Below are 23,745 nucleotides of genomic sequence, written 5' to 3' on the forward strand. Positions count from 1 at the left end.
GACACTCAAACTCGACACGCCCCCCCCCCCCACCACCTCAGATCCACGTCGACGAGGAGACGCAGCGCTGCTGCTCAAACACAAAGCTCGCGTTGGTCACCGGGTAGTCGCGCGTCTCCGCAGAGCTGGCAAAGAACTCCGACGTCTCCGCCCAGAGCTGCGTCAGCTCGACCGCCATCGAGCGGAGCGGCTGCGCGTAGCCAAGGGCCTGGGAGCGAGGCATCGAGGCCACGATGAGCATCTCGTTCTCGACCGAGGTCTGCTTGTTGCCCGCTTCGGCAAAGGGGAGGTCCTCCGGCCAGTCCACGCGCAGGTCGAGCATCTTGAGCGGGCCCGGGCTCGCGCTCAGCCCGAGGAACGCCCCGCGCTCGTGGTTCGGCACGTCGATCGGCGCCTTGCACTCGGCGACCGTCGACTTACTAAAGACGGTGATGACGGCCGAGGCGACCACGTCGAGGAAGAAGGCGGTGCCAAAGGCACTAGGGTTGGTCGCGCCGGGGCGGAGGAGGGCGGCGGCGTCCTGCCTCTCGAGCTCTGCCCAGAGGAAGTTAATTGAAAAGGTCATCGCGTGCTCGATGCCCACCATCTGCGCCGAGATGGACGGGAAGTGCGGCTCGATGAGCTCGTGCAGCGGGGAGCCGACGAGCTCATCCATGCCGAGCGGCTCGGCGAGGCGATGGGTGTAGTCGGCGACGGCCTGGTCCGGGAGGATCACGCGGTTCTTCTCGTCGCAGACGATTTGCTGCGCACGCTGCAGCGTGGTGGCGAAGAGCATCCGCTCGTCCTCCGGCACCGCGTCCCCGCGCGGCGAGTGCCGCGAGGAGTTGCAGGGGTCCGTGAGCAGGGGAGCGAGCACATGTTTCTTCCAGGCCTTAAGGTCGTCCGCGTTGACGCCGCGAGAGCCGAGGCCGCTCACCTCGACGAGGGTCGAATCTGCCGCCCAGTTGATGGCTGAGGTCTGGTTGCCGCCCGGGTTCAGGAGCCGGAAGACGGGGTCTTGCGACATGTCGTGCCGCCCGACGGCGAGGTCCTGGCTCGCGTATGCCATCGACTCGGAGACGACGTGAAGTGCGGCGTGGTAGGTCTGGGCGCCGTTGTGTGCACAATGGACCAGCGGCTGCAGCCACTCGGGCCTGAGCGTGCCTTTCTTGTACTGCGCCTCGCGGCCGAGCGGAGTGAGCGTGCCGTTGACCATCTTAAACTCGAGTCGCCCGCTCCGCGAGCCGCCGCGCAGGTAGGTCGATGATTCGTCGGGCTCCTTCTCGTCGGGCGTGATGATGTGCAAGAGGATCGGCGGCGCCTTGCCCTGCTCGTTCAATTCACTCAGGTGGGTGTAGTTGCAGGAGAAGTAGTAGATCTCCTCGGTCTGGTCATACACGAGCAAGTGCGACATCCACGAGTTTTGGAAATAGTTTGCGAGCCGGCTGAGGATGGGGAAGGCCGGGTCGTTGCGACGGAGGTCGATCCCGGCGCCTCCGTAGTACCACTTCTCCACATATGCAGCAAAGTCGTCGGGCGTCGGCGTGAGTTTGATGGCCAGAGACACGTCTCCAAATGGGCTAAAGACGTCGGGATCGGTGTAGCTCGAGAACCGCGAGATTAGATCCACGTCTTTGCCGATGCCGTTGACGAGGTTGAGGAGCTCAGCAATCGCATCCTCCGTGACGGGATTCGTGCTGAAGAAGGTCTTCTGCACGATGGGCCGCTTGATGACCCAGCGCACGACGGCCGCAAAGATCGAGTCTGGGGCACGCTGACCGCCGATTGAAGGCGTCAGCAGGTAGGGCGCGGTGATCCACCAAAGGTTGCCAAGCTGCTGCGGGTCCTCAAGCAGGGTCATCAGTAGGTTGATCAGGCCGCGGTCCTCGAGCATATCGAAAAACTTACGTGCCGACCCGCTCAGCAGCGACGGCGTGTGAGCGGCATCGCGGAGGTCAACGCCGCCGAGCTTGCGCATGAGCGTGTCGGGCGAGAGGCCCACGCTGTGCGTACACGGCAGCCGACCCGGGGTCCGATCGACGAGCCGACAGAGCTGACCGGCCTCGTCGTCGGAATCGCATGCGCTGAGGCAAGCCTTGAAGAGATCGCTGTCCTTCAGCAGGAACGCGTGGCAGATTGGCGGGCCAGCCTTGGCTGGGCAGATGAAGGACTCGACCTTATCCCGGCCCAACACATAGACGCCGAGGAGGATGCCGAGAGTGACGGCGACGAGGCCGACGAGGACGGCCACGCAGCAGTGAACGCGCACGCAGCAGCGGCGGAATGGCGACGGCTTGCGCTGGATGCCACGAGGCTCGACCGTCGCCTTCTCGGGGTCCAGACCGTCGCCTTCTCGGCCCAGCTCGATCACGCTGGCAGCGGCTTTGAAGGTGTCATCGGGAGTCGACAGGAAGGTGGCGCCCGAATTTTGGAAGGAAGTGATGGCCACACGCACGAGAAAAAAATCCTCCGCCTTCCAAGTGCTCTTAGTGCAGGCTGCGAGGTTTTTGTCTCGTGAGAATAGCTAGTCAACAAGGCAACGTAAATCCCTCGATGAACTACGTAAGTAAGTGGGCAAGGACCTCGAGCTAGAGAGTGCCCGCTAGTGGTCGGGCAAGCGGTCTGCCCTGACAAACGCATCTGGCCGCTGCCGCTTGATCAAGAGCGCGTCGAGCACCTGACGAACGGCGCGGCGGCCGCGCGTGGTTGGCGGCTGGACTATGGAGCTGCTGCACGCGTGGAGCGGGGAGCAGGAGAAGGGGGCGGTCGCAGGGTTCGGGCGAATGCCGCCTGTTTCGCGACGTTGCCGCACTTTGGGATGCAGCCGTCCATGCCGCAGCGGCGGTAGTAGTCCTGGTCCGCGTCGGCTGTGTTTGCCGAGCGCGCGAGGATGCAGGTCTGCGGCCAGCCGTGCTGCCGCTCGAGGGTGCGCAGCTGCTTGACCGCCTGTGGTGGGGGCGGGGTTGGTTCGGGTTGGTGGGTGGTAGGTGGTTGTTGGTGGTGGTGGTTAGGGTGAGGGTGGGCGGGTGGTGGCGGGTGATGAGGGGAGAGGATGACCAAGTCGCCCGTCAGCACGGGCATCTGGATGTCCATCAGGATGAGGTCGAACTGGGGCGGCTCCTCGTGCCTCCGCTCGAGGTAGACGGCGATGCCCTGCTCGCCATTCTCGGCGGTGACGACCTCGCAACCGGGCGACTCCGCCTCGAGCGCGCACACGGTGACGGCGCGCACAAACTCCTCGTCGTCGACCACCTGAGAGAGCGAGATCGCTCGAGATCTCCCGAGATCTCCCCAGATCGCCCGAGATCGCCCGAGATCGCCCGAGGGCGGGGCGGCCATCTCCTCCCTCGCCCCTCACCAGCACGTTCCGCAGCGTCGCCGGGGGCGCCACCCCCGCCGCCGCACCCGCACCGGCGGCGGCGGGCGGCTCCGCGTCGGCGCTCGGCCAGCACGAGACCACGATGCGAGCGGTCACGACGTCGCCTCGCGCCGTCAGCTGCAGCGGCGGGCAGCCGAGCAGGCGCAGCATCGCCGCCACGTGCCGCAAGCCGAGCCCGTGCCCGCCCCATCTGAGAAGAACAAGGAGGGGTGCTGACCAGTGAGAATGCGAACGCTGGCCAGGCAGCGGTAGCGGTGCGCGGGGCGGCCTCGCCTTCTCGTGTGCGAGTCGGCCGCCTGCCGGTGCGAGTGGAGCGCGCGGTCGAGCGCCGCCTGCTCATGCGCCACGCCCTCGTTGACCACCTCGATCGCGAGGGCGGACCCCACCCCCGCCTCCAAGTCGCAGCCGTCCGCCTCGCCGTCCGGAGAGGCGCCCGGAGTGGCGGCCTCGGGGCGGCCGGGAGCGGCGCTCTCTGGCCCGCCGCCGGCGAGGGCGGCGGCTGCCTCGGAGGGGACGAGCATGCGCGCCCGCACGTGGATGCTCGCGCCCGGCCGGCTGCCGCAGCCGCCGTACGCGTTCGCGATCAGGTGGCGGAGGATCCAGTGCAGCCGCAAGCGGTGCGTGAGGACCTCGGACTGCAGGAGGGCCTGGTCGACCTCGACGCTGCGCGATGGGGCGCGAGGGGCGGCGGGGGGGCTGGTGGTGGGGCAGGGCGGGGAGGGGGGCTCGCCTGAGAGAGGGGGTGGGCGTAGGGCTGGCCAGAGGAGAGAGAGCGGGGACCTGAAGGGGGTGGCGAGGTTGATGGTGGAGATGTGCGAGAGCGCCTCCAGGCTGAGCTGCTTGGCGGAGTGAATCACGAGGCCTGGAGGGAGGCTCAGAGAGGGCTCAGAGGAGGCCCCAGGCAGAGGCGGGTGTATGTTCACGAGGGCCGAGGTGGGTCCGCTCGAGCGACGGCGGGGGCATGCAGCGCGGCGCCGGCGGGAGGGGCTCCGAGAGCAAGTCGGCCTACGGGGTGGAGCACACACACACCCCGGGGCGGGCACAGGCGTGTCAGTGGCGCGGGCACGGGCGTGTCAGCCTCCCGCGAGAGAGGGTTCGCGCCAGCTGCTGGGAGGAGGAGGCGCGGGAGAGGCTCGGCCTCCTCGGGGTCTCGATGTCGAGCAAGTCCAGCACGACCTACCAGATTGGCGAAATCCCCGCTCATCTCTAGTGGTCTCGGCCAGTCTCGACGTCGAGAAAGATCAAACCGCGACGCTGTTCTGCATCAAGACGCTCTGGTGGACCAGCGTCGTCGAAGCGAGGGCCGCGAGCGTGGAGGAGGAGGGCGCCTTCTTCATTGCGGGTGCGGAGGAGGGGGCGGCACCCTCCGCCGCTCCGCCGCCTCTGCCTCTGCCACCGCCGCCTCCGCCTCCGCCGCCTCCGCCGCCGCCTCTCGCCTGCTCCTCGCCCTCGAGGGCGGCGGAGGCGGCGATGAGGTTGGTGAGCACGTCCAGCCGGTTGCGCATCTCGTGGCTCAGCACGCCTGCGGGACGCGTCGTGGACGTGTCACGCCGTCAGTGGTCTCGGACGTGTCGTGGACGCGTCCCTAAAGGCTCAACGCACCGATGAGCTGCTTGCGCTCGGCGTTGACGCACTCGGCGATGCGGCGCTCGGCGCGGCAGCCGACGATCAGGCTGAGGTCGTAGTTCGCCTCGAGCACGCGGGCCGTGAAGATGAGCACGCAGAGCGAGGAGGTAGCCAGCCGCAGCTCTGGCACCGTGCAAAAGCGGAGGACAGCCGCCAGTCGCCACAGCTCCAGCGCCACGTGCGTGCTCACCTGTGCGGTCGGGGAGCAGTCAGGGAGACGCGTGTGCAGCACACATCGGCAGCGTGTGGGCGAAGAGCGTGTGCTCACCCGTGGGATCGTCATCAGGTTCCAGAGCGGCAGGATCAGCACCGGCGACCAGAGGAAGGCCTCGTCGCCGCCGCCGCGCTGCCACGAGAAGAAGATGAAGGCGAAGCCGTTGATGAAGTAGACTAGGTACTTCACCCGGACGGGACCGAGCAGCAAGTAAAGAGCGGTGATCACCAGCGGGACCGCCGTCCCATGCACGTCACGCCGAGAGAGGTGGAAGAGGGAGCCGCAGATCAGGACTGCGCAGAGAATCAACTGTGCGGAGACTTGGCGTGCCTCCTGTCTCGCACGGCGCATCGCGTGGAGCTCCTCGCTGTCGTCGCCGATGCACCACCTCCAAAACCACCGGTCGACTGATTTGTAGTTGAGAAGCATGCCAGCCGCCGTCACGGCCACGGCGATGCTGGCAAAACGGCTCACGCCGGCCTCGATGATGCGTACGCTAAGAAGGCCGAGAATCGGCACTGACCAGGCCGCAACGACGGCCGGATCCGTTCTCGTTGACGCCGGTTTGCTGGTTAGCCATACCATCTTCTCAATGATTAGAATTCTATTACAAAACTCAATCGCACGACATGGGGCACGGTCTGGCGCGCATGATTTTGACGCACCAACCTAATGAGCCATCACGGGGCTGGATGTTTTCTTATTTTTATGCCACCAAGGGGTTTCTCGGAGATTTGCACCACTAACCGCCGAACTGTAAAATAACACTTTTCAAAAGAGTGTTGAGTATATGAGCGACCCACCGCGAGGGTTGCTCCCGACTCTGGCCTTTTCTGGGTCACGTAGCCACACCTCGCCTCCTTGGTGCGAGTGGCTGCCAGTTCGACTCGGGGGAGGATCGATCAACAAAGAGGACGGGGAAAAGAGTGCGGGGGAAAAGAATTCTCGTCTACGCGCTGTCGCCCAACAGTCGACAACAGGGCGCTTGAGGTCTAACTAAGCACGCGCGGCGCGTGGAGGGGCGCTTGGCCCAGAGTGACAATGGAAGAGGTAGCCGCAGAGTGTGTTCCGAGAGAAATCCGGGCGGCAGTTGGGGGTGGCAAACTGGCGGCGGTGTGTTCGTGGCTCGGCAGCGGCGGGGCAGAGTGCGTCAATGTGAGAATTGACGGCGGCCCCAGTCCCGCGCCGCTGGAGCTCAAGAACCGAAGCGGCTTCACGCTCTTGATGAAGGCAGCCGAAGAAGGTCACCGCCGGACAGTCAAGGCGCTGCTTCGGCACGGCGCGAATAGCAACCTGCAGGACGACTGTGGCTTCACTGCGCTCCTGTGGGCTGCCCGCTACGGGCATGCACAGGTAGTCGAGCTTCTACTGCGCGAGGGCGCGGAGGTGGATTTGCGGGGATGCTACGGGGAGACGGCGTTGATGGCCGCCGTCCATGGCGAGTCCCCCGCATGCGTGCGGTGCCTTCTGCGGGCTGGCGCAGCAACAGCTCCACACGACGCAGACGGCCTGACGGCAATGCAGCGGGCCGAGCAGGAATGCCACCGCGGGTGCGTTGAGGCGTTTCGGGAGCACTTCTGCGATGTGGTGGTGGCGGGTCAGCGCGAGGCAGCGGCGGGCGGCGAGGAGACGGTCGGCGAGGTGGCGCCGGCCGCTTCTTCGGGCACGGTTAACGTGGAGGGTGGTGCGGCTGTGGAGGGCGCTGCGCCGCAGGAAAAACCAACGCAGAGTCATCACAATGGAGTGCAACGATGGTTCAGCTGGGAGGATCTACTTCATGGAGGGACTATCAAACGGCGACGCCAATTCGGTGCGGGTATGGCTCGAAGCTGGCGGGCCGGTCGAAGAGGACCTTGGCGCAGCGCTGCCTCATGACACCCCCTCCTGGCTCAAAGTGAGTGCCACCTCTCCGCTGCTCTTGGCCGCCGAAAACGGCCACACGCATCTGGTCGACTTACTACTGCAGCACGGTGCGGATATCAACAAGAAGGATCGCAACGGCCACACTCCTCTGATCCGCGCCGCCGGCAACAATCATCCGGCTGTCGTGCGCCAGCTGCTTCAGGCGGGCGCAGACGACGCGGTGCGCAGTACGGACAACGCCTACGCGGCTGAATACGACATCGGCTCGACGGCGCTGCAGATGGCCGAGGCCAAGGGTCATGACGTGTGTGTCGAGATATTTAAGACGCACCGCGAGGCGTATGTTGCGGCTGAGCGAGGCGACGAGTTGGCGGTGTCGGCTTGGATCGAAAGGCTCGAGGGGTGCGCGAACGCGAAATTCAAGATTCGTGGGCGGTGGCGCGAGGCGGCCATCGCAGTTGACCTGAAGCACATCGGCGGTGGTTCCACATACTGGCGTGAACGCTTGGCCACCAGCGGCTGGCTGACACTGCTGATGGTTGCCGCCGCCAATGGCCGTGAGGGGGTTGTCAACGTGCTGCTGCAGCGTGGCGCAGCCGCCAACGCTTCGGATGGCAACGGCATGACCGCTCTGATGTACGCCGCTCTAAACGGCCATGCGCGGTCATGTGACACGCTACTGCAGCATGGCTCTGACATGAGCAAGCGAAGCCATGGCGGCTGGACCAGCTTGATGCATGCCGCCGTCAGTGGCCATTCCTCGATTGTGGGTCTTCTGCTGCAGGCGGGCGCAAGCTTGGCGCCGCTTGATGCGCTAGGTAGGAGCGCGCTGCAGGTGGCCAAGGGCCAGGGCCACACAGTGTGCGTCTGCGTTATCGAGGAGCACATGGCGGCCGAGGCGGCGAGGCGAGGCGAGGCGCTGCTGGCGGAGATCGAGGCGGAGGAGCGCGGCAAGGAGAGCAAAAAGTCCAAGAAGAAGAAGAAGAAGAAGGGCAAGGGCGGCGGTGGCGAGGCTGGGCCGTCGCAGCTGCCGGAGGCGACAGCGGAGGCGGTGGAGGCGGCGGGCGAGGCGGCCGAGGCGGCGACCGCGGCGGAGGCGGCGGAGGCGGCGCCACCAGCGGCGCCAGCGGCGCCAGAGCCATTGTCGCCTCCTCCATCGGAGACGGTAGACTCTTTCGGCTCCGGGCCGTCAGTTGTGGCTACAGAGGCGCCAGCTCAGGCGCCAGCTGGGGACGCAGCAGGGGTTGCGGTTGCGGTTGCGGCGGCAAGGAGCGAGATCCCGCCCGAGCTGCTCGAGCAGCTGCAGTGCCCGCTCTCCTTCGAGATCATGACGGACCCGGTAATGAACGCGGCCGGACAAACTTACGAGCGTTCGGCCATCGAGGCGTGGTTTTTCCGTGGCAAGCGGACCGATCCCATGACGGGCATTGTCCTCGAGCACACGCATTTGGTGCCAAACGTCTTTGCCCGCAGCATGTGCCGCAAGTACTCGCAAGAACCATGAGTAGATGAATTCCGTAGGTGAGAACGTATTGCTATATGGTGAGAACGTATTGCTCCTCTCTAGAGCCACGTGTGTTTTCTTACGACAAAGTAGAGAGACGCCCACCAGATCGGAGGGTCGCACCCACGGCGCACGGGGCGAGAGTGAGAGCGCACATGTGACAGCTCAGAGAGTCCAGAGACGCGGGTCGACCCGCGGTTCCCCACGCGTCCAAACGTGTGAGTGACGCCACACCTCAGAAGAACCCCGAGCCCGTCCCTCTTCACAGCCTTCCCGTCACCGCCGACGGCTCGCGCTGTAGCTGACCCGCTGGATCGCCTCCGCCCTCCCAGTGCCCACTTGCCAAGTATAGGTGCTGGGAAGGATCCGGGCCGCGAGGCGGCGCCACTCGAGCTGCCGCGCCTCTGTCGGGCGAGCCGCGCTTCGCGAGGCTGGACAGCACCGCCGTGCGCACGCCGTACTCGCCGGGAAGCGGCACGTCGCTCTCCGGATACGTCGAGTCGGTCGCCTCGCTCTCCCGCCGACCAAAGCTGTGGCGAACCCAGTCGAAGCTCCGCCGGCGGGCCCACGCAAGGGAATGCCGCCGCACGGGAGGAGGCGACGAGCGGATGGCGGGGCGGCTCGGGCGACTCGAGCGGCGGCGGCGGTGGCGTACGGCGCAGTAGACGAGCGCCACCAAGATGAGGGCACCCACGCTGCCGCCGATGGCGTACAGAACGGCGCGGGGGAGGCAGGGCACTCCGGGGATGAGCTCGACGCAGGAGGACTCGCGCGGCGCGGAGGGCGGAGGAGGAGCCAGAGGCGGCGGAAGCGGAGGCGCCGAGGGCGGCGGCGGCGAGGGTGGCGGCGGCGAGGGCGAGGGCGGCAGCGGTGGCGGGCTGGCAGGTGGTGGTGGCTGCGGCGGCGGCAGGCCCGGCGGCGGCGGCGGCGAGGGTGGCGGCGGAGGCGGCGGCGGAGGCGAGGGCGGGGGCGGGCCGGACGGAGGTGGTGCGGGTGGTGTTGACGGCGGCGGAGGCAGGGGCGGCGGCGGAGGCGACGGCGGGGGTGGGAGCGGCGGCGGCGGCGGCAAGGGTGGCGGCGGCTGGGGCGGCGGCGATGGCGGCGGCGAGGCCGGGGGAGAGGCGGTGCATACGCCGCAGCGGCGCTCGCAGGCGGCGCGTACCTCTGGCATTCCAACGCACATTGCCTGGGTAAAGATGTAACACTGGTCCTCAGTGACTATTCCATTGGAGGGGTCCAGTCTGTTGAGGCACTCGGCCGAGGCGGCTGTTGGAGGAGGAGGTGGAGGAGAGGGCGACGGAGGAGGAGGAGGAGGCGGCGGCGGCGGCGGTGATGGTGAGGGAGGCGGTGGCGATGGATCTGGGATTGGCGGCAGCGCGGTGGATGGTGGGAGCGGTGTGCAGAGGCCGCAGCGGAGCTCGCAGGCGGCGGCGACTGTAGGGACATTGCATGCGCCGTCATTGAAGAGGTCGCAGTCCTCGTCCGAGTAGATGCCGAATTGTGGGTTGAGAGCGTTGACGCATTCGCTCGTAGCCGTTGCGATGACCAGCGACGCCACCGCCAGTGTTGTGCATCGCATCGCACTGCGTTTCGCCGGATCGAGTCCACCAATGTGGACGATTTCAAACTCGCACGTCCTTCAAACAAGGATTTGCTTTTTCTGTCTTTAGGTTTGTTGTACATGTAGGTATATTGTTGGCAAATCAAGACACAGAGCTCACACAGAATCACAGTTTTATTTAGTTTTTCTGTGGTTAGCACCCGGAGCCGACGCTGTCGAGAGCGGTGTGAGGGCCTCGTGGCGCTCGGAGGTCCCGCCGTACAAAACGGCGGTCAGCAGAAGGCGCGGGGTAAGGGTTCCCGCCCGCTAGGCTGCCCTCTGCGCCGAGGCTCGACCCGCTTCTCCTCAGTTCACTAGCACAAACTGAAGTTTGTTTAACAGTAGAAAGTCGGGCCCGAGGGATCGAGCCAGCGGCAAGTGAGCAAGGCGACGGGAGGATGACGAGGCGGGGGTGAGTGAGGCGAGGGTGGCGGCGGTGGATCACGAGGAAGTAGAAGGTGGCCGCGCGGGCGTGCGAGCGAACGGCGAGCGAGCGGCTAGGCGGCGGGAGGGTGCCCCCCCCCCCCCCCGGGCGGGTTGATCACGAGGAAGTAGTAGGTGGAACGTTTTATGTGTTGTTACGCAAAAAGATTTCTTCTTCCACAAAAAGATGAAAAAAACAACACAAAAGAAGAACGCAAGTACGTCTCTACACTTCTAAGAGCTGTCCATGTCAGTCAGCACTGGAGTGGCGCTTAGGCAGAGGAGCCTGCGGAATGCGCAAAGTCACGCTCGAACGCCTCTCGGTCGCGCTTGCGCGCCGCGCCGTCCGGGCCGTAAGAGCCGAGCTTGATCTGGACCCGCTCTAGCCAGCCGAGAAGGCCGGGGCGGCAGCGCTGGTAGGCGACAACGCCTTTGTAGAGGAAGAAGAGTCGGTCCTGGGCGCGCATGCTGGTGGGCGGGAGGTAGGTGATGGTGGTGGTTTCCAAATCGAAGGCGTCTTCGTTGGACACGCTCTCGGGCACAAGCACGGCGGTTGTTGGCAAGGTAACGCGGGTGAGGGAAGGAGTGTACCCGAACGACCACTCGCCGATGGAGGTGAGGCCTGCCGGGAACTTGGCGCGGGTAAGGGAGGAGCATTGCCAGAAGGCGCAAATGCGGATGGAGGTGAGGCTGTCAGGGAGGGTGATGGAGCGGAGGGAGGAGCAGTTTTCAAAGGCGCTGGGGCCCGTAGGAGGACTCTGCTGAAGGGTTTGCGATGAGGAGCGAAATTTTTTTCTTGTTGTAGAAGAAAGGGGAAAAGAAATGGGTGTCAGCCGGACCGCTGCACCATTTCGTGCCATGGACATCAACGCGCCAGTCCTCCTGGAGCCTATCGAGCACACGCTCGCTCACGCGGTGGCAGCCAGCCGGCCGCCGCGCAGCCAGACGCCCGACCAGGGCAGCAGCCGGCCTGGTGTCCGCATCGGGCTCGTGTGCATGATGCGCGATCCTCCGGCGCTGCGCACGTGGCTCCGCCACTACGCCGACACGCTACGCGTCGAGCGCTTCTACATTCTTGCCGACGACTCGCCAGGTACCGCTGTGGCTGCTGCACGTGAGCTCAGCCGTGCCTCTCCAAATTGGCTCACCTCTATCCGGTGCTGCAGGCCTCGTCGATGCGCTGCGGAGATCGCCGCACGCCTCGCGCATCGAGGTGAGCGAGTCGAGCGGCGAGAAGCGGCACTACCACCGCCTCAAGGACCGGCAGGAGCGTCACCACGGCCCGCCGCACTCCTGACGTCGCATAGACACACCCCGCTCTCACACACTCTCTGCTCTCGCCCACACTCTACAGTACACTCTTCCTCGCAGCATGGCCCAACCGCCACACCGACTCCGCAGGCGGCGCACATCTCCGAGGCGATACCGCGCGCCCGCGAGGCCGGCCTGACCCACCTGCTCCACGTGAGCGGCGAAGGAGGAGGAGACAGTTGGCTCGCGAGGCGGGGCGGCGCCTCTTCACGGCGCTTCTCCTGTGAACAGGTGGACGACGACGAGATCGTGTACTGCCACGAGGGCACGCCCTCCCTGCACGCCTTCCTCGCGTCGCACATGGCCGCAGAGGAGCCCACTTCCTAGACACTTCCTAGACACTCCCTAGACACTTCCTAGACATGGCCGCTGAGGAGCCGCGCCTCGCCACATCCAAGATGATGTCGCTGCGGCGTGCTGCCTCTCTCACGAGCGTGACACGACTGCGCCGCAGGACCTGCACATGCGAAACCTCGAGGCGCTCGCGCCGCCCTCCGCCGCCGGCGGCGAAGACACTGACCCGTTCGCCTCGTGCTACGCCTTCCGACACACGCCTCGCGACTACTGCGCGTACATCAACGGCAAGTCCTTTGGCTCCGTCGGCGTGGCGGACCTGGCGCCGGCTGGGCAGCGCACAACACTACTCCGGAGGAGTCGAGCTCGCCCGAGCTCACCCGAGGTTGACCGAGATTACGCCGAGACTAGGCCGCACCACTTCTGCGGAGGCGTCGGAGGGGGCGAGTCGGTGCAGGTGCCTCCGAAGGTGGTGGTGCTTAGTTCTCATTGACCACTCCAGTGATGGCTCATCCACGGCAGGTGCCCGTGCCTCCACGGGTGGCGGTGGTGCTGCACTACGAGTGCTGCTCCTTCCCGCGCTGGCGGCGAAAGTACGCGCAGCTCGCCGCATCCCACTCGCCCGCCGACACCGACGCCGTCCCTTTCGAGTTTTACCGCGCATCCATCCGTCTCGCGGCGGCGCTGGTGGCGGCGCGGGACGCGAACGCGGAGGAGGCGGCGGTGGCGCAGGCGCTGGCGCATTGGCGGCAGTGGAAGCTGCCGCCGCCAGAGGCGGAGGCCGAGACTAGCCGAGACCAGCTTGGGTGGGCGAGAGCGGCCGAGATGTGGCCGTTTGCACCGCGGCGGCGACCCTGCCTCCAGCGGATCTTTTGTGCGTCAGGTGCGCGCGCGAGAGCTCCAACGCGGAGGCGGGGGAGGCGGCGAAGGAGGAGGCGGGCTCGGGACGGGAGGGCGGCCCTGCTGCACTCTCGCGTGTGGGGTGAGCTTGCTCTGGCCTCTGGCCCCGCACTGCTTGAGCGTGGGCCAGCGGCTCCGGTTGGGGTATAAAATATGAGCGAAATGCGGTCGATCTTCGGCATGCCTGTTATATGGAGATCTGTACACGGTTCACGGTAGTCTGTGTACACACACGCGCTCTGTGGCCCGAGACCCACACCCCGGACCCGGCGCCTGGCCGCCTGCAAACTGCATGAGTGCTCAATACGGCTTGAGATGCCTCGTGATGGGGTCGAGCGCGCTCGCGGGCGCCGGCCCGACGGCGAGGACTGTGCGACTGCCGGGCTCGATCTCGGTATGCCTATTCACAGCACGGAGTGTGAGCAGAGACGCCGACCACGCCCTCCACGCGCTCACAGTGCGCTTTGCCCAGCGTCGCGGATGAGGCAGCAGTTGAGCCCGGCAGCGATGCAGCGCCTCTCCAGCTCCAGCAGCTCGGCGACGGTCGGACACTTGACCGTGATCTTCATCTGGCCTACAGCCCCAGCGAGGCCGGTTGGGCTCTGCCTCTCGTGCCGCGACCCTCGGCGCCGTGATTTGGACCGATCCGCAACCAGTCGCGCACCGCGTTGGGGCAGAGCCGCAACGCGCGCCGGTACGCGCCGAGGGTGGCGTGCCTAGGCGCGGCAGAAAGTGGGTCGATGGCGGCGGCGGAGGCGGCAGAGGAGAAACCGGCAAGGGCAGGTGCCCGCTCTGCGCCGCCGCCTTGCCAGGACTCATCTTGACTGTCTTCATCTCGCCTGTCTTTGAAGACAGCTTGTACAGCTCCATGTTGAAGATCAGCAGCATCTTGTACGGCGCGTCGGTGGACGAATAGTCGTCACGCACCACAGCGGGCGGATGCTGCGACGCGTCTGCCTCATCCTCGCTCTCCCCGTCGCTGTCGACGCTGACGTCATCCCAGCTCTCGTCCGCAGAGGTGCTCCAGAGGCGAAGGAGAAGGAGCGAGGCGGCGGCGCCAGCACCGGCGCCCAGGATCGCGGCGCGGGCTTGCGACATAATACGAGTCAAGAAGAAAACACAGGGGCAGGCGGCCTCTGCGTGAGGCAGGACGAGTTCGCGCAGCGCTTAGGGTTCCGGCTCCTAGCCGGATAGGGGGTCTACACCTGGCTGCCCCCTCCAACAGATAGGTAGGTAGGTTGGTCTTATTTCGCCCAAAAGGGCCCTGCAATATGTAGGTACGTCTATTTTCATCTTTTTTCGCATCGCTGCGCGGCCTGGGGATAGGTTAAGGTAGGTAGGTAGGGCGTTTTGCTTTTGGCGCGAGTCAGTGGCAACAGACCCCCTATCCGGCTAGGAGGCGGAACCCAGACCTCAGATGGCGGGGAATAAGAAAAGAGAAACGCCTGGCGGGCACGACACTGAGGACTGGCGCGCACTGGCACTAACACAGGTACACTACGAGAATTTTGGCCGGGCGGAGGCAAGCCACTGCTGTGCTCCCCTACTGCGTCTCGCGCGTGACCGCGAAGCGCAGCACGCACGTGACAAAGTCGCGCGCCGCGATGCTATCGCGGCAGTCGAGCTGCCGATCGTGGATCTCGTAGAGCGAGAGGACGAGGAGCGCCGCCCGCGCGCGCGCCGCCGCGGGGAAGAGCGAGTGGCTTGCCGGCGACCACGGCGCCGCCGCCCGCCGGACCAGCGCCGCCGCCTCGCCCTCGCCGCCCGCGGCGCGCTGCAGCGGCGTCGGCTCGCCCTCGTGCAGGCTCGCGCCGCTGCGCAGCAGGGAGAGAGCGCGGGCGGCGGTGAGGCTCTCAAGGTGCGCGAGCGGCGTCCAGCCTCGGCTGGCGACCAGCCAGGCGGCGAGGTCGGCGTGGCCTTCACCGTTTGCAACCTCCTCGGGCGTGCCGAAGGGCGTAGCGGCGCGGGAGGCGCCGTAGGAGGAGAGGAGCTTGGCGACCTCGAGGTGGCCCCGGAGGCACGCAATGATCAGTGGCGTGGCGCCGTTCTCCTCGGCCTGATTGACCGCCGCGCCGGCCTTGAGGAGCAGCCGCGCGCACTCGACGTGGCCGATCTGGCACGCCATGTGCAGCGGCGTGACGCCGTTGTTGCGGGCCTGGTCGACTGAAGCGCCAGCCTCGAGGAGCAGCCGGATGATGTCGAGGTGGCCCTGCTGGCACGCCATGTACAGTGGCGTGGCGCCTTGGGCCTGGGCTTGGTTGACCGCCGCGCTGGCCTCGAGGAGCAGCCGGGCGCACTCGAGGTGGCCTTCCGAGCACGCGATGAGCAGCGCCGACGCGCCGCCGCTGCTACCACCGCCGCCGCCCGTCGTCGCCCCGACGCTCGCGCCGGCCCCAAGCAGCAGCTCAACCGCCTCGGCCTGCCCGTGACGAGCCGCCCAAGTCAGCAGCGTGTCCTGCTTCTCGGTGTCGAGCCGCGCGTTGAGACTGCCGCGCGTCCGCCGGCCGGAGAGGAAGGCTCGCAGCGAGGCGAGGTCGGCGGCGGCGATGTCGGCGAGCAGCGTGGCGGGCGGGGTCGCGGCGGGCGCCATGTCACCGAGTCGAGCCGCGGCGGCTACGTCAGAGAGGGGGGTGTCTCGAACGGCGCCCGCCAGCGGACGGCTCTCTCGCGGTGCACGACGCCGAGGCCTCGCGCTTGGGCGGCGTCCTTGGGCGGCCCGCGCGCCGACGACGACCCGCCGCAATCCGTGCCGGGCGACGAACCGCGAAAAATCGACGGAAACGATAGCAGTCATAGACCTTGATTCTTCCCGTTGCCTTCTGTGTTTTTCTTTTATCTTTCGTGCGTCTGATTAATTATTAAGCGATGCGCGCTGCTTTGCTCAGCGCCTTCATCCTCGCCGCCGCACCGAGCGTCGCGTTTAGACTAAATCCGTCGCCGCTCCACTCACCGCACACGCCAGCCTCGCTGGCCGTCCTGGAGCCGAGGCACGCCGTCGTGGTGCCGAGGCACGTCCGAGTGTTGGCGCAGCACAGCAAAGGGTGGGACGGGTTTGGCAAGGGACCGTTTAAGTACTACAACAACTTTGACGCCTTCATGTCCCCCTTCCCGGCGGAGGACCGTGAAACGTATCCCGAGATGTTCGCTCTCCCGAAGGGCGTGCGCGAGGTGTCACTGACGAAGCCGCTCGGCATCGCCTTCGAGGAGAGGTGGTCTCCGCCTGCGCATTACATTATCTCCCAGGGCCTCTCCCTGCCACGCCACCCACCGCCGCGTCACTTGCTGCCGCAGGGAGCCGGGCCGCGGCGTGGTGGTCGATTATCTTGTCGACGGCGGCAACGCGGACGAGTCGGGCCAGATCCAGCCGGGCGACTGGCTGATCTTGGTCACCGCGATCAAGGTGTTTGGGCCGCGGTGGGAGCGAAAGATCTTGCCCGCGATCGACATGCCGTTCGACGTCGTGATGGGCGCGATCGCCTCCAACGAGCCGCGGTACCAGGTGTAGCCCCACGCTGCTCACTGCGTGTGGACTTGCTTCGGTGCCGAGCCCACTGCGTTGCCTCCGCCTCACTAGGTCAACCAGAAGAAGGACGTCGTGCTTCAGTTCATGCGGCCGGCCGAGGCGGACGAGGCCACCGTCCGCGCCTTCATAGAGTTCTTCGAGATTCCGTACGACCACGTCTTCCGCACCGGGTGAGAGCGGTAGTGACGGGGGGCTCCTCTCAGGTCCGGTCGGCACCTACACGCACTCCTGCAGTACGCCGAACGTTGCGGAGCTCTAAATAAATAAATAAAAACGGACACCTCTACTGTGAGATGGGTAAAAAGGAACAGGCCCCTTGCGGAGCTCTCGCCTCTGTTTCTCGATAAATTAATGGAGCAAACTCGCAGCTTCCTGTCCGCGTCGGTACCACTCGGTAAAATGAGGCTGTGGGGCCACCCCTACACCGCTGCGTCATCCCCGTCATCGCACTCCCCGCTGACACCCCCCTTGCCATTGCCGCGGATCTCGTTGCCCGCCGCCAGGCTCCCGCGGCAGTCGATGAGCGAGGCCCCGTACGCGCCGTTGTTGACGAGGCGGGAGCCCTCGATGGCGGGCGAGGCGCCGTCCCGCAGCAGCACGCCGTTCAGCTTGTTCTTTGCGAGCTCGCACCTACGTCTCGGCGGCACGTCGGCTGAGGCTCGGGCAAATCTCGGCCCGCCCGCCCGCCGCGTGTCGAAACTCGCGCCCTCGCACCGCGCCCCGCGCCGTCGGGCCGAGGAACACGAGGCCTACCCTCACGGCCGGCCGCCGTGAAGAGGACGCCGCTCCGCGGGGCGAGTCTGCGGACGGAGTCGCGAGAGGCGGCCGTGGTTTCTGCAGTCGTGGACCTTGGACGAGAGGAGCGTCACGTCGCCGCCCTCGACGCCGAGCCCGCTGCCTACGCGCCGGTCAGATCACCACGCTCTCGCCCAGCCGTCCACCGCGCCGCTGCCCCTCAGGCGCCGTCGCCGCTGCTGCTGCTCACGTCGAGGTCGCGCAGCTCCACCTTGGTCGCGGAGGCGGCGCGCGACGGCGGAGGCACGTACACGGCGTAATTCTGGGCGATCGAGGGGGAGGAGTGCCGCACAGTCAGCCCAGAGATGGTGACGCTTCCGCCCGAGGCCGCCTCGCTCAAGTCGACGGTCAGGGCCGCCTCGTACGGTTTGTCCGACCGCCACGCCACGACGGCGCCTGGCTCGGCGAGCAGCTGGATGCCCGGACGGGTCACGAACACCCGCTCAGTGTACGTGCCCGCCCGCACAAGGACCGTCGATCCAGCAGGCGCGACAGCGAGCGCCGCAGATATCGTGCTGAAGGCGCCCTCCGGCTCGGCGAGAGGATCCTCGAGGCCAGCTGCCGCTTTCTGTATGTCGACCACGTAGTTCCCGCTTCTATCCGTCAGGGATGTGCGTGGCGGGGCGGCGAGTGCCGTGTGGAGAGGTAGCGGCGAGGGCAGCAGCGAGGCGGAGGCGGCAGCGATGGAGACGCCGCGGCGGGAGACGAGCGGTGCTGGCGTGAGGATGGCAGCGGTGCCGGCGGCGAACACCGTCAGAATTGCCATCGGCGTGCGAAGGGACCGAAGCGGCAAGCCTAAGAAAAAGAATTTGTTTTGATTTTACAACAAAACTCCCTCGCACGACACCGGGTACGGGACTGGCACTGCAAAGGCGACGGCTTAGAAGCCGTCGCCCTCACAGATGCCGTCCTCCTCCACAGAAGGCGTCGTCGGAAACGAACGATGGAAAAAGAATCCCGAATGGACAAGCCTCTCTCTACGAGAGAAAGAACTGCCCGTCGGGTTGCTGCCCTAATCCCACCAGGGGCTGACTGCTTTATTTATTTATTTATACGAGAGAAAGAATTGCAGAAAGCAGTCCTACCTTAGCAGGCACGCGATTCCCGCCACTCACGGATCATCCGGCGCAGCATGTGGTTTGGGAAAGTGTGCGTGTGTTGGAGCGCTTCGCCCGTCATCGGGCTCGTCGACTTTGTCGCGAGCCAGCGCTCGATCGCCGACCGCTCGTACGCATACCCGTCGGCCGCCATCACCGGGTCGCTCATCACCTCGTGAGTGATGGAGCACACATAGTCGTCCGGCGGCTCCTCCTCCCTCGGAGCCGGCGCCTCTGCAGCCGAAGAGGGCCCTTGCTCCCCCGCTGCCAGCCTCTCCTCCTCCAACCTCGCGCTCTCCGCGACCGCCGCCGCCAGCTCCACGTCCTCCGCCAATGCCTCCTCCCCCGCCGCCACTGTCTCCTCCCCCGCCGCCAATGCCTCCTCCCCCGCCGCTACTGCCTCCTCACCCGCCGACACTGTCTCCTCCTCCGCCGCCGCCTCCGCCGCCGCCGCCTCGGGCTCCTGCGAGGGCCCAGCGCCGCTCCCTCCACCCTTCTTCTTCTTCTTCTTCTTCTTGGCCTTCTTGCTCTCCTTGGCGCGCGCCTCCGCCTCCTCGTCCGCCAGAAGCTCCTCAGCATGCCGCGCCGCCTCGGCCTCCCTCGCCGCCACCGCTTCCTTCGTCGCCGCCGCCCTCAGTGCGGCGGCCGCCGCATCTGTTGCCGCCGCCTCTGCTGCCGCCGCCTCTGCCGTCGCCTCTGCCGCCGCCGCCTCCATCGCCGCCTGCTGCTCGCCCAGCAGCTGGATGTCGCGCTTCATGTCGCGCCGCAGCCACCGCACGTCCTCTGGTCTGAAGCGGAGCTCCTCGTAGGCGTCCCTATCAACGACCGTGCCACACTCTCATCGCACTCGCGTCACGCGCCCTGCAGGTGCGGTGTCGTGTGGCGCGCGCCACGAAAAGAGGGGCGAGTTCTCGAGCGGCGGCTTGAGGGCGGAGGCGTGCGTCGCAAGCTTCTCGATGAACTTGAGCATGTACAGCGCGCTGTCGCAGGGGTCGAGCAGCCGCAGCGCCCCGTTGACCTGCGCCCCGTTGACATGCTTAACTGTCATGATGCGGAACCTTGGGTCGCCGACCGGCGGCGGCGCCTCGGCGGAGGAGGAGGCGGCGGCGGTGCGGTGCGACATCTTGTACTTGTACTCCTCCTCGAGGTACCACTTAAGCTTCATTATGCCCGGAGAAGAGGGTGCCAGGCGAAGTGGGCCCAAGTAGAGGATGCCGCTGAAGTCCGCCGCTGGCTCCGACACCTCCGCCCCGGCCGCGGCCGCCGGTGCCGAAACCGCGTTCCGACCACCGTTAGAGAAACGAGAGGTTGTCATATTTGTCTGTTGCTGCGCCCACAGGCCGGGCCTGCACACGACGGGTGAGCTCGGGTGAGCTCGGGTGAGATCTCGGGTGATCTCCGTGTGCAGGCCGGGCCTGCACACGACGGCGAGGGACCACTGCTGGTCCACGAGGTGGAGCGGCACAAAGATGTAGTCCTTGGAGAAGAGGTCGACGTGCCTAGGGGTCGGGGTAGGGGTAGGGGTAGAGGTAGGGGTAGGGTGAGTATCTAGATAGTACTTGGTGAAGAGGTCGATGTGCCTAGCCCGCAGCCACTGGAGGGAGGTGCGGGCCGCTCTCAGAGAGAAGGCGAGTGCGCGCGCTTCGTCCAGCGCTTCGCCGGTCCAGGAGCGATGATTTCCTGGTAGGCGGCCTCGCGCTCCTTGGCCGACATTTCCACACGCATGGTCTGCATGAGCATCATGGAGAAGACGGAGTCGAAGAAGTGGCACCGCTCGAACATCTCCGGGTCGAGGCTCTTGAGCCCCTCCTGCGAGGGTAGGTGGGTGGAGTGAAGTGGGCCGCCCCAGTTCGCGATCGCCAGTGCCTCTCTCCCCTCGCCCCTGCCCGCCTGGAAGAAGCGCAGCCGGTAGTTGATGAGCGAGGTGTTGAGGTGCCCGCCCTCCTCGAGCCGCGCCTGAGGGGACGCGCCACCCGCACGTCATGCACCCTCCCTTCTCATGCACCCTCCCTTCTCGCCGCGCCAGCTCGCCCTCCGTCGTCGATCTCGGCTCGATGTCGGGTCGGTCTCGGCTAAATCGCGGCTCGATCTCTCGGCTCGCATCTCGACTCTCTACGGCTCGAATCCTCGGCTCTCTCGCACCAGATCGTCTTTCGTCAGCAAGATCGGGTCCTCCTCACTCAGATTCGGGTACACCGCGACCAACTCGAGCTGGGAGCAGGAGGGCGCGCCGGACGAGGAGGGAGCGGCCGCGTCGCCGTTAGCAGGACTGAGCGACGCGATGCGCACGAGCTCCTCGAGTTGCTCCGCCGCTGCCAGCGAGAGGGTTTGCGCTGGCACCGGCACCTGCACCTGCATGTCTATCCGCAGATCCTGCGCCGCCTTCCGGTAGACCCCCCACAGGCGCCCCTCCGCCGTGTCCTCGCCGCCCATGGCGGGGTCTTGGCAGTTGAGGTGCCCGTCCTGGTGCAGCTCCTTCATCGCATGCAGCGCCTTCAGCAGCTGCGCAGGCGGGGCGCTGACCTCGAGGGTCTTCCACATCCCAGTCAGCGTGTTGAGCGCAGCCCTCGCCTCGGCTCGCGTTGCTCGCACCGCGGCCGCCGCATCCGCCTTACCCTCGTAGTCCGCGTGTGGCCGCACACCGAGGCGCTCGCGCGCCTCCGGGTGGGCGTTGAAGTAGACCACGTACGCCTTGAAGGCCGCCTTCGCCGCTCGGAACTTGCCATCGTAGGCTGGAGTGGGCGCGGCGGCCATGCCTGGTGGGCCGCGAGCAGCTGGCTGCATGGGCGCTGCGAGCGGCGGGGCGATGCTGCCGCCGGGCAGCTGGCCGAGCGGGCCGGCGCCCATCGTGCGCGCCGCGAGCATCTTGGTGTTCTCGATCGCTGCCGTTAGGGCCGCCGCCGCCTCTGCCGTGTACGGAATGTCGGTGGGCCGCGTGGTGGGCGGCGCAGGCGCGGCAGACGCAGGCGCGGCAACGGCAGCGGCGGTCGCTCGCACAAAGCTGCCGTCGGCGCGCATGATGGGCCAGCCGTTAGGGCCCAGCTGGTAGCCATCCACGATTTTGTGAGGAGCACCGCTCACAGACTGAGGAGACGGCCCGGCTGAAGAGGCGCCGTGCTCGACCGTCGGCAAAGCGGCGGCGCCGTTGGCCGGGAGCAATTCTCTCAGGGCCTTTAGCTTCATCGCGTCCCCAGGCAGGGAGTCGAGCTCCGGAGACTCGTCGCGCCGACTCGCTGCCGCCACCTCCTCGAGGTGCTTCTTGAAGGCGTCGATACACTCGGGTTGCCCCTCCCCCTTTGCAATATGCAGCGCCGTCACGTCGTTCAGGCTGCGCGCTGCCATATCAGCGCCCGCCCGCAGCAAGCGCTGCACGACGGTGGGGCGGTTGCAGAGGGCGGCGGTCATCAGCGCGGTGAAACCGAGTTCATCCTGTAGGTTGACATCGGCGCCGTGCTGCAGCAGCAAGTCGGCCACCCCACCGTGGCCGTTGCCCGCGGCGTTCATGAGCGCAGTGCAGCCAAGGCTGTCCTGCTTGTCGACCTCCGCGCAGCGCTTCAGGAGCGCCTCGACTAGCTTCTCATCGCCGCAACGGGCGGCGAACATCAGCAGCGTTTTGCCGCTAGCGGTGCCGTTAAGATCCACGCATGTCGCGTCAACCTGCCCGCCGCCGTCGACCCAGTCCAGCACCATGGTACTGGCTCCTTCGCTTTGTACCGCTGCCCTGATCTCGTCAGGAATCACCGCCTCACTAGTCTCCGGCTGACCAGGCACGGGCATTCGATCGTTCACGTGAGAGTTCGAACTGGCAAGGCGCCGACGCGAGGCCGATCCTCAGAAAAAGAATTCATTAGCCAGTAAGAGCACTCCTCTCGTTTTCCCTATGTGGTGGCGGCGTGCCGTCCTCCCATCCCTCCCTTGGGTTGGGCGTTTTATTTCTTTCTTTTTACTCCCCACAGGCAGAAGAGATGATACTTGGCAGGGCGTGCACAAAAAAAGGGGAAAAAGAAAGAAAGAAAGAAAACAGACACGCCAAACGAGGGATGGGACGAGGACCGGGTCCCCACCTGCACGAGCAGGATTTTGGAAGGACGATCAGGGGGACAGGTGGGGCTCTCCTGCTCCTGACAAGGGACACGACAGGCTCGCAGCGCGGTGCGCGGTGGACTCCCACATCCACTGGCGGTCTCATCTCAGTCTAGCGACCTGCCTCCAGCTTGTCGCTGGCAGTCTCTCCTACAAAAAAAGGGGAAAAGAGACGTGCGAGAGGTGGGGATTTCTTCTCGCTCGATGTGTGTGTATATGCTCGGCATCCTCACAGCGGTGCAAGCCGTCACCCTCTCATCGCCGCCTCCCGGTCTGAGCGGCTACTCCACCCGCTTCGACGCGGGCGGCGCGCTCGCCTCGATCCGGCGCTCATCCGCCGCGGCGGTCGCAGCGGCACTCTCGGACGGGAAGGAGCTGTTGGAAATTGAGTTCCCGCCGCTCATCGAGAGCAAGGGCCAGTTCGACGACTTTTCCAACGTCGAGGTTCTCGACGCGAACCGCGACTTTGGCGTGCAGCTGGCTCTCGAGCCCGAGATTCAGGCGCCAGCAGCTCCGCCGTCTACGCACACTCCACTGCCACTCGCATCGAGCTCTCCTCGGGGTCCGTATCATGCGGCGGCGAGGATCTCAGCCGGCCGAAGCGGCCGCCGCCCATGTCACCACTGCGGCCAGAGCAGGTCCGTCCTGCCCCAGATGCACCTCTGCACCTCTGCAGGCGGCGGCGTCCAAGGCGGAGCTGTGGCTCTGCTTCGCGGACGAGGGCGAGGCGCAGCTCGCGCGCGAGGCTTGGCCGGGCGCCATGCGGCGAGGCACCCACGACACACGCCGGAGCCGCTCTCGGAGCCTTCTCGGAACCCTCCTGTAGGCGCCATGTACGGCGAGGCGAGCACGATTGACACCAGCTCGAGCCGACGCTGTCCACAGCCACCTCCTCACCGCCAGAGGAGGTCTATAGGCGACCACCACGTACATCGCGGCGGCGGTGCGCGCGGTGGGGGAGGAGCCGCCCACACGCCGGTCAAAAACAGCCGCATCTCGAGCAATCTCGCGCTAGCCCTCTCGCGAGCTTTGCCGACTAGGAGCCGCTCATGCCGATGGGAAGCAGCGCGCTGGGCGCCGCGTCTGCTCTCGGCGCGTTGTTCGGCGGCAGCCCGCCTCCACCGCCGGCCGCGCCGGCCGCGCCGCCGGCCGCG

General features: G+C 66.4%; 6 protein-coding genes across 6 annotated transcripts; 2 read left to right on the forward strand and 4 right to left on the reverse strand.

Moving 5' to 3' along the window:
• Positions 1 to 2,477: 2,477 nt before the first annotated feature.
• Positions 2,478 to 5,858, reverse strand: EMIHUDRAFT_432083 (hypothetical protein). The gene is made up of 11 exons (XM_005775295.1): positions 5,253 to 5,858; positions 4,961 to 5,174; positions 4,606 to 4,880; positions 4,460 to 4,534; positions 4,288 to 4,363; positions 4,139 to 4,220; positions 3,632 to 4,021; positions 3,338 to 3,548; positions 3,037 to 3,231; positions 2,770 to 2,925; positions 2,478 to 2,656 (listed from the first exon to the last, which is right to left on the reverse strand). The coding sequence occupies exons 1-11, from the start codon at positions 5,781 to 5,783 to the stop codon at positions 2,582 to 2,584; spliced, it is 2,280 nt and encodes a 759-aa protein (XP_005775352.1). The 5' UTR covers positions 5,784 to 5,858; the 3' UTR covers positions 2,478 to 2,581.
• Positions 5,859 to 8,343: 2,485 nt separating this feature from the next.
• On the forward strand, positions 8,344 to 8,538 carry EMIHUDRAFT_60230 (hypothetical protein; the record flags this gene model as incomplete). The annotated part of the gene is made up of 1 exon (XM_005775296.1): positions 8,344 to 8,538. A coding segment is annotated over one exon (195 nt), but the record flags the coding sequence as incomplete, so codon positions are not given.
• A 1,781-nt stretch (positions 8,539 to 10,319) lies between these two features.
• EMIHUDRAFT_195368 (hypothetical protein) lies at positions 10,320 to 11,438 on the reverse strand (the record flags this gene model as incomplete). The annotated part of the gene is made up of 3 exons (XM_005775297.1): positions 10,320 to 10,360; positions 10,896 to 11,326; positions 11,428 to 11,438. 3 exons carry the CDS (start codon positions 11,436 to 11,438, stop codon positions 10,320 to 10,322), a joined length of 483 nt encoding a protein of 160 aa, XP_005775354.1.
• Positions 11,439 to 13,393: 1,955 nt separating this feature from the next.
• Positions 13,394 to 13,808, reverse strand: EMIHUDRAFT_61344 (peptidyl-tRNA hydrolase; the record flags this gene model as incomplete). The annotated part of the gene is made up of 3 exons (XM_005775298.1): positions 13,394 to 13,493; positions 13,550 to 13,667; positions 13,736 to 13,808. Coding segments are annotated over 3 exons (291 nt in total), but the record flags the coding sequence as incomplete, so codon positions are not given.
• A 2,150-nt stretch (positions 13,809 to 15,958) lies between these two features.
• On the forward strand, positions 15,959 to 16,890 carry EMIHUDRAFT_461177 (hypothetical protein; the record flags this gene model as incomplete). Its single annotated transcript, XM_005775299.1, has 3 exons — positions 15,959 to 16,302; positions 16,385 to 16,592; positions 16,668 to 16,890. 3 exons carry the CDS (start codon positions 15,959 to 15,961, stop codon positions 16,788 to 16,790), a joined length of 675 nt encoding a protein of 224 aa, XP_005775356.1. The 3' UTR covers positions 16,791 to 16,890.
• A 145-nt stretch (positions 16,891 to 17,035) lies between these two features.
• EMIHUDRAFT_95533 (hypothetical protein) lies at positions 17,036 to 18,177 on the reverse strand (the record flags this gene model as incomplete). The annotated part of the gene is made up of 3 exons (XM_005775300.1): positions 17,036 to 17,246; positions 17,331 to 17,365; positions 17,602 to 18,177. 3 exons carry the CDS (start codon positions 18,175 to 18,177, stop codon positions 17,036 to 17,038), a joined length of 822 nt encoding a protein of 273 aa, XP_005775357.1.
• Positions 18,178 to 23,745: the final 5,568 nt, after the last annotated feature.

The sequence above is a fragment of the Emiliania huxleyi genome, assembly GCF_000372725.1.
Source record: "Emiliania huxleyi CCMP1516 unplaced genomic scaffold EMIHUscaffold_3, whole genome shotgun sequence".
Lineage (NCBI taxonomy): Eukaryota > Haptophyta > Isochrysidales > Noelaerhabdaceae > Emiliania > Emiliania huxleyi.